Source organism: Ovis canadensis, chromosome 19, assembly GCF_042477335.2.
Source record: "Ovis canadensis isolate MfBH-ARS-UI-01 breed Bighorn chromosome 19, ARS-UI_OviCan_v2, whole genome shotgun sequence".
NCBI classification, from domain to species: Eukaryota; Metazoa; Chordata; class Mammalia; order Artiodactyla; family Bovidae; genus Ovis; species Ovis canadensis.
In genome coordinates, this window is record NC_091263.1 from 47,514,437 (window position 1) to 47,522,860 (window position 8,424).

Here is an 8,424-nt window from a genome sequence, read left to right on the forward strand (position 1 = left end):
TGAGGTATTATAATAAACAAGATCTTATAAATATTTAAACAAGTCATTAATAAAAGATTAAGTCTAAAACATACTATTGTAAAACAAGATTTAAAAATAAACTTTACATGTAAATTTTAGCTGATATTTATTACATCTCAGATTATTAATAGTCTAGTAAGTTGTCTGATTTATTCTTTATTATGTAGGTAAAATAATTTCAAAATCAAGATCATTTTACCATTAATTACAATTATCAACGAAGTTGTCCTTGTTAGTGATATCATGATCACTAGGTTAAATGACCTGATCTATGCTTTTTTATCCAGGGCAGTAGAGGTTCATGGAGGTTGTTGGTAGAGGAAGGAAGTTACTACTGCCACCATTTAAAAAAAATTGGAGTATAATTGCTTTACAATGTTGTTATTTTTTGCTGTACAATTAAGTGAATCAGCCATATGGATGCATCGATCACTTCTTTCCCATCCCCCACCCATCTAGGTCATCACAGAGCACCAAGCTGAGCTTTCTGTGTTATACAGCAGCTTTCTACTAGCTGTCTGTTTTACATATGGTAGTGAATATATCGGAGAAGGCAATGGCACCCCACTCCAGGACTCTTGCCTGGAAAATCCCATGGATGGAGGAGCCTGGGCTGCAGTCCATGGGGTTGTAGAGAGCTGGACACGACTCAGTGACTTCACTTTCACGCGTTGGAGAAGGAAATGGCAACCCACTCCAGTGTTCTTGCCTGGAGAATCCCAGGGACGGCAGAGCCTGGCGGGCTGCCGTCTACGGGGTCACACAGAGTCACAGAGTCGGACACAACTAAAGCGACTTAGCAGCAGCAGTGACTATATGTTATACCCTAAGCAAACCATAATTCTAAAAGACACATGGACCCCAGTGGTCACTGCAGCACTGTTTCCAACACTGCCATCATTTTTATCAGCTCCTTTTCTAACCCACTCCCATAAACTTTCAATCTGGGTAAACCCAAGTGTGCCTGTTAAACAAATCCTGCCTTAAGATAATTCCAGTGTCCTTTCCCATGGGCCCCCATCAGCCTCTTTTCCCTTACCTCTTCCAAAATCCAAATCTTGCAGTGGCCAAAGAGCTAGAGTCTTAAATCCGTCAACCATAAACCTTTCCTTTTTTCGTGTTTCTTGTAGACTAAGAAATAACGTTTTGCAAGGTTATACTTGTATTGACTATTACACAGAAATATAAGGTAAGATACTGAGCACCAGTCAGCTGTGTTCTGGGACAGAATGCGTCTAAGGAGCCCCTTGCTTGAGCAGCTCCCTGCTGTTTCCGTACAGTTAGCGAGGGTATTTGCACGAAGTGGGCCTGGAGGGGTGTTGTAGCTCTATGTGCTGGGATTAGGAGTTTGCTCTAGCGAATCCTCAACGGCAGTGACATTTCATTTAGCGCTGTGAAAAGCTGCAGAGGCATGATACAGTTCCCCCAGCCCTCATGATACATAGCTGCTTTTCTTTTTTCTTTTTTTGTGATACAGCACTGGAGAATAATCTTGGAGTCATAAAACTTTGTTTCCTTTGGTAATCCAAGTCGGTGTGACTTGAACTATATAAAACATTTTATGTCTTTTATGGAGCTTATGCACATAGAGTAAATCCATTTGTGGAGTGGTGACTGGCATCGAGCTCACAAAAGCTGTGTCTGACACTGGATCTCACACCCTAGGTGAGACCACAGTCACATAAAGATAGAACACTTGCCTCTCTCAAGGGGGTATTAGTAACTATATAGTAAAATAGTTTCCATTTTCATTAACAGTCCATGCATGGCAGCATCAAAACACAGAAGAGCTAAAAGAAAAAGATTAGCTACCGTCAGGCATCTAGGTCCAAATTTTCTTTCCCACTGAAATGCGAATGTAACAAAGTTAGCAGTCAACCTGCGATGTGAATAGTCTTAGATGAAGATAGGAACGTGAGAGCGGACAACTCCCTAACCAGGAAGCCAGACACCGAGCTGATTCTGCTTGTATTGTTTTCAATATCCCCGGAGAGGAGGCAGGTACTGCTTTGTTGGGGGAAATCTAACTTCTCTGACATCCTGCCTTGATTTTCCTTAATTAAATTCTGAGTTTTATTACCTGAGAGTGAAAAGTGTAAGTTGCTCAGTTGTGTCCAACTCTTTGCAACCCCATGGACTATACAGGCCATGGGATTCTCCAGGCCAGAATACTGGAGTGGGTAGCGTTTCCCTTCTCCAGGGGATCTTCCCAACCCAGGGATCGCACCCAGGTCTCCCACATTGCAGGCAGATTCTTCAGCCACAAGGGAAGCCCAAGAATACTGGAGTGGGTAGCCTATCCCTTCCCCAGTGGAACTTCCCAACCCAGGAATCAAACCAGGGTCTCCTGTAATTGCTAATGTGCTGGATCATTTCTCCCTGTTTGAGTTGTTGGTGTTAAGGCTCCTTACAAGTGTGTAGTGTTTTAGCACCACAGGCAATGGTTTGAAGGCTTTTTTGTTGTTTGCAAATACAAGCAGATCACATGCTGAAGTTTGAGAAGTTTTAGATTTGTACATGTTCCTAATTTTAAGACTTCTAAGAGTAAAGAAGTGTGTGTTGAGAGTGGCGATTCCCACTGAGGGACAGTTTTGCCCTCAAGGAGATGTTTGGCAATGTCTGAGGATGTTTTTAGTTGTCACACAGTGGGGAGGGGGTTGCTGTGGGCTTCCGTGGTCAGAGGCCAGAGATGCGGCTCAACATCCTGAAATGCACAGGGCTGTCCCCACGACAGAGTTGTATAGCCCCACACAGCAGTAGTGCTAAAGCTGGAAAACAGGTAGTTCTTTCGGTAACTGTGTGTGTCAGCATCCTACCTGATCCCATTGCTTCCTTTTGTTCTTCAGAGTTTCTATTAAGTGTCCAAGTGTTTGCAGTATTTCATACTGGAAAAGCTAGAGGTAGGAGGTAAGACACTCTCTTCCACACCTCCCTCTCCTCAGGATCTAAGGTGACCAACGGCTCTGGTTCCTTCCTCACTGGCCCCTAATTGATACCCTTCCCTCTGGCTCTTGGTCTCCTGCAACAGGTCATCCTTATTCTCTCTGCTGCTGCTGCTAAGTCACTGCAGTTGTGTCCGACTCTGTGTGACCCCATAGACGGCAGCCCACCAGGCTCCCCCGTCCCTGGGATTCTCCAGGCAAGAACACTGGACTGGGTTGCCATTTCCTTCTCCAATGCATGAAAGTGAAAGGGAAGTCACTCAGTTGTGTCCGACTCTTTGCGACCCCATGGACTGCAGCCCACTAGGCTCCTCCATCCGTGGGATTTTCCAGGCAAGAGCACTGGAGTGGGGTGCCATCGCCTTCTCCGTGTCCTCTCTACCACCATGTTATAACTGTTTCATGATACCAGTGGCTGTAGAACAATCATCACGGGAACTTGTTAAAAATACAACTATTTTGAGCCTCATTCTAGGATGCTCTGGGATGGGGATTAGAAAACCATACTTTAAAAACAGTTGTTCTTAGGGAGATTCTGATGAGCAAACAGTATACCCTCGGTTTTCGAGCTCCCTACCTGCTCTCAGTTCCTACCTTTATCTTGGCTTTCTGTGCCACGAGGGTGAGGTCCCTGCCCAGGTTCCTTCCTGGAATCATCAATGGATGCCCCTTGGTAACTGCTAGAAAATGTAGAATATAAGCATCTTGGGATGGGCCTTCGTGGCTACTCAGCCGACAGGCCTGTGTGTCCACACCTTCCTCTCCATCCCCTTCCACCTCTCAAGTCCACTTGTCTTTCAAGGTCGCGCCAAGGTGACTCTTATCCTGAAGTCTTAGCTTCTCTGATCCCTAGAGCCTGAACTCTTCGGGGCACAGTGTCACGTGAGAGTGGAGCTGATAGCGACACGATAGCAACCTTTCATCCACCAAGATGCAATGCGCCTTCCACCTACAATCAGCAAGACACAATTTTCAAAGCAACTAAATCTGAAAGCATCTCATCCAACCATCAGTGCAGAAAGGTTCCCCAAAGGGTTGGATGTGGAGAATGCGCTCCCTCAAATAAGATGCTTTTGAGAATTACATTCTAGATGTAGACTGCTACTTGGCTGACTATAGAGATGGTTGGGTTTGAAACAGATGCATGAAAGAGATCCAGGAACAGCTACCATGACAACAGTCACTGTTCCTTGAGCACGAACCTCACGACAAGTAGCGACCACACCCTTCGTGCAGTTCACTCCCTTCTCACGACAACTTAAGGAGGGTAGATGCTACTGTTTTTCATTTAGCAGATGAGGAACCTGAGGCTGAGAGAGCGAGTCCTCCCTGCGCAGAGAATGACCCGCTTCCTCCTCTGGCTGCACAAGCCTAAGACCCGAGAGCTGTCCTTGACGCCTTTCCCGCACATCCTGTATTCGTCACGAGTCCTGCTGGCTCCCCTCTTACCAAGTGGTCTCTCTGAGTTGACAGCCTGGAACCACATTCCTTGTCTCATCTCTGTGCCTCCCTTAGAAAAAGGCCAAAATCCTTGCGTTTCCCTCTCCCGGGACAGTTCTTCCCTCAAGTAGTCAGGGCCCCATTCTCCCAAGGTTCTCTGCAGGCACCTCCTTCCCCGACAAGCCTCTGTGAAATAGCGGCCGTCTCCCCTCCCTGCCCCAGTCCTGGGCACCATACACTCTATCACCTTTTGATATACTTTTAATTTACCTATTTGTCCAGCCCTTTCCCTCTAGGCTAGCAATAAGCGAGCTATGTCTTACGAGCTAAATCCAGCCCTTAGCTCACAGGTCCTTAAAACAGCAGAGAAAGAATGAGTTGTAATTTTTTTTTTTTAATGGTTGGGGAAAAAAACAAAAGGAGTGTGCTTTTCTTAGCATGAAAATTTTGTGAGTTTCAATTTGAACATCCAAAAATCAAGATTATTGGGACCTAGCAAAGCCCACTGGTTTATGTATTGCCTACGGCTGCTTTCACGGTATGAAGGCAGAGTGCAGTAGATACAACAGCGACGGTGTGGCCTGCAAAACTGAAGATTCTCTGCCGTTTGGTGTTTCACAGGAAAACTATCTCTCTCCCTATTTTAGCTAAGTTCCACGAGGAAAGGGTTTTAATACTATTTGTGCTGAGAATACTGTATAGCAAACAAAAGAGCAGTTTCAGAATGCACAAATAAAGGACTGTGTCACTTAAAAGCATATCTGAAGTGTGAATACATACCTGATTGGATGATGACATTGAGTAGTCACGATGACTGTGTGAGCAGAGAATATCATTTGCTTTAAAAGTATGCGGATGGTGTAGATGGGTTAACATATTATGCTTCTATTTATTCCTAGTTGGTGTATTGATTATCTAACCTGTACCGTTTATTACACGATGATTTCAAACTATAGAAACTGCAGACCTGTTTTCTTAGATGCCAAGTAATGGTGAGCCTGGGTGCTTGAAAGTGGAAGAAACCACACATTTTTTAATGGATGTAGGTTTTCAGAAAGGGTTTCCCTTGTAGCTTAGTTGGTAAAGAATCTGCCTGCAATGCAGGAGGCCTGGGTTCAATTCCTGGATCGGGAAGATCCCCTGGAGGAGGGCATGGCAACCCACTCCAGTATTCTTGCCTGGAGAATCCCATGGACAAAGGAGCCTGGCAGGCTATAGTCAATGGGGTTGCAAAAAGTCAGACACGACTTAGCATCTAAACCACCACCACATTTTCAGAAAATATTGTAGTTTTATAAAATAACCTATTTTTGAAAACAAAAGTTAACTACCTTGTGCTTAGTGGCTCCTTAAAAATATAACAAAGGCAGTATTCTGATCCTGACATACACTGATTTAAATCAGCACTCATCTGGCAAAAGTTTAGTCCCATTAATAAAAGCATGTCTTAGCATACGTTGAGTTACCTCGATGAGCAATCAATGTACCTAATCTGCTGGGATTTTATATAAACCCCACAAGATACAGAACTAGGGCCTATAACCATGTTGTGGAATGTTTTGGGTGTGTTTTCCTCTGCAACCTAAAAGGAAGACAAATAGAAGAATTTGATGTCAACAGCTGATTGGGAGAGGTTGGTTACAGATCAAGGGGCCCGACTATTAATTGTACACATCTGACACAGACAGGGACTTCTGGGTCTGTTAAGAGGAAGGAATACCTTTGGTGGTTCTAGGGTGCTGAATGCTAACTTTCAAAATTCATTTCAGGTAACACGGTAGCAAAGAGAGAGGTGCCTCCACGCTGGAGGATGGACGGGCTGCAGCACTCTCCTGTTGGGACTGCTGTCCCGGACTCTGCGGGAAGTTGTCTTAGATTTTGCCCACGTCACATTGGCATCTCTGCTGTGAATGGTGGTGTTTACTTAACTGTTCCAGCTCTCACTGCCTCGTGACTTGACTACAGTGAGTTACAACCATGGGCTGCCACACACACAGCGGACAGCCCACCTGGATTCCTAAGGAGCATACCTCCAAGAGACTCTGGACCAGCAAATTGGAAGTTGGAGAAATGGATCATCACTGAAGGAAGAAGGCTGGGGCTGCAGCTTCTTTCTGCATTTGCACAGGAGCACGGGCCTGTTTCTGAGGATCCTCATTCCCTTCCTCCTGTGAACTTTTCCTTCAGCCCTGTGTTGGTCATTTGAAAGTGTCCAAACAACAGAACATTTTAGCAGAACATTTTTTTTTTTTTGCAGATGTAGATTGATGAACTCTGATTAACTGGTGACAAAAACTTATTTTATAAACCTTGAGGAATAGAAGGACTTACGTTGGGGTTACTGTGTGTGCATTTGTTTCACTGCTTTTAAATTCTCTGCATTGTAAGGTCCTTTGGCAGGTCAGCAGAAATAAAATGCTCCCATTGTAACTTCTGTGTGCCATTTCACCCAGTGCTAAGAAGTGTATCAACCCCAATAGTTTACAGCCAAAGCCCTCTCGTGACAGATACACAACAGAAAGGAAACCTGCTGGGATTTCTATGGCTTAAGTGTAGGCAGAGAGGTAAATCACTGAAAATATAGAATACTTTCTGTTTAGATCAAGGGTGATTTCTTAGATCCAGTTTATGTCAATCAAACTGTTTTACTAACTCTGAGACAAAAGTCATTAACGGCAGAACTTTTAGACTCTGACTGAGTTAGCCCTGCGCCTTCCCTCCTTATTTATTAGTTAGCTCATTTTTAAAATGTGAGTAAAATCTGAGTCATTTTTTTTCTTGGCTAAATGACTTTGCAGCAGCTGTGTCTCCACACATTCTCAGACGCTGTCATGCAGAAATGTATTACAGACAACAAGTGACCCAGATTTGAAATGCATAATGTTATTAAATAGATACCACTATAACAATATGGAAGACATTTTATATGTTAAGAAATGCCAAAAACATACTTTCGGCACTGTTGATTATCCCTGTCCTGTCACAATTATGGGAGAAAATAATATTATTGTATTGTTTGTAACAGTAATAGTCTGGCAGAAGGAACGGAGAAAGGTGATATAGCTACTTGTTTGCTAAATTTTGTTTGATTGACTAGATGCTTACCAGAATTGTTACTCTCATATTAGTAAGTAAAAAATTAGTTTCACTGATGGTGTTTGGTGTACACACTTTTGTGACTGTTTTATTCCATAAGACTTGGTGTTAACATTCTTAGGCTTGCAAATTTTTATGATCAATGTGAAAACTTTACATAAACTTTAATGTTAGTATATGGAAATTTATATTGAGATCACTAATTTGTTTCTTCTCCAAAACCTATGTAGCACTAAGGAGAATTTAAAATGTAGGAAGATTTAATTAAGTTGAGGCCCATTCATAATGTTTTACATGCATTCTGCTGCCTTTAGTAAAAGATGTTCCATTGTAAAAAAGCGAGTCAAAATGAAACCGTGTGGAACATGAGACAATGTCTTAGTTTTTCAGCCACACATCTGATCTTTTGCCCCAAACAAGATCAAGTAAAAATGACATCGCTTCACCTTGAGGTTCATTCCAGGATATAAACTACCTCCAGGGAGTAAACAGTCCATTTGGGAAAGTGGCAGGTATGGAAGCTGCCATTTCATCCATTATTGCTTCAAAGTGTTCTTTATACCTAGTTCGCAAGTCAGCTCTGAAATGGGTATTTGAGAAGCACTTTAGTGTTATCATTCCTATTTTTTTTTTCTGGTAGGGAAGCAGATAGGAGTCTTTGCTTTAAATTCTGTAAAAACCCAGAAGAGATACCAAAGGAGGTACCGGTCATGTCAACCTCTGGCTGTCAGACGGTGGCACAAGTGGTCTCAACACCGGAGAGACATTCGATTCTCCCATCTTAGGACTTTCGGCTGCCCTGCTAGGCCTGTGGACTAGGACAGGGCCTCTCGTAAGGCAGCAGCAACCTCCTCAATTTTAGAGTGCTCCCTCAGGTTCCAGGGTGCTGCTCAGAACTACACAGACGCCTGTAGCTCATGCCCTT

The 8,424-nt window shown here is 43.5% G+C and overlaps 1 protein-coding gene across 4 annotated transcripts in view; it reads left to right on the forward strand.

Annotated features, from left to right (window-relative positions):
• TAFA4 (TAFA chemokine like family member 4) overlaps nucleotides 1-7,555 on the forward strand; it is a 219,572-nt gene extending 212,017 nt beyond the window's left edge. For all 4 annotated transcript variants that reach the window (XM_069561698.1, XM_069561697.1, XM_069561696.1 and 1 more), the window contains one exon: nucleotides 6,173-7,555. In XM_069561698.1, the coding sequence (XP_069417799.1) occupies nucleotides 6,173-6,184 (12 nt within the window). In that variant the 3' untranslated portion in view covers nucleotides 6,185-7,555. The remainder of the gene's footprint in view (nucleotides 1-6,172) is intronic.
• Nucleotides 7,556-8,424: the final 869 nt, after the last annotated feature.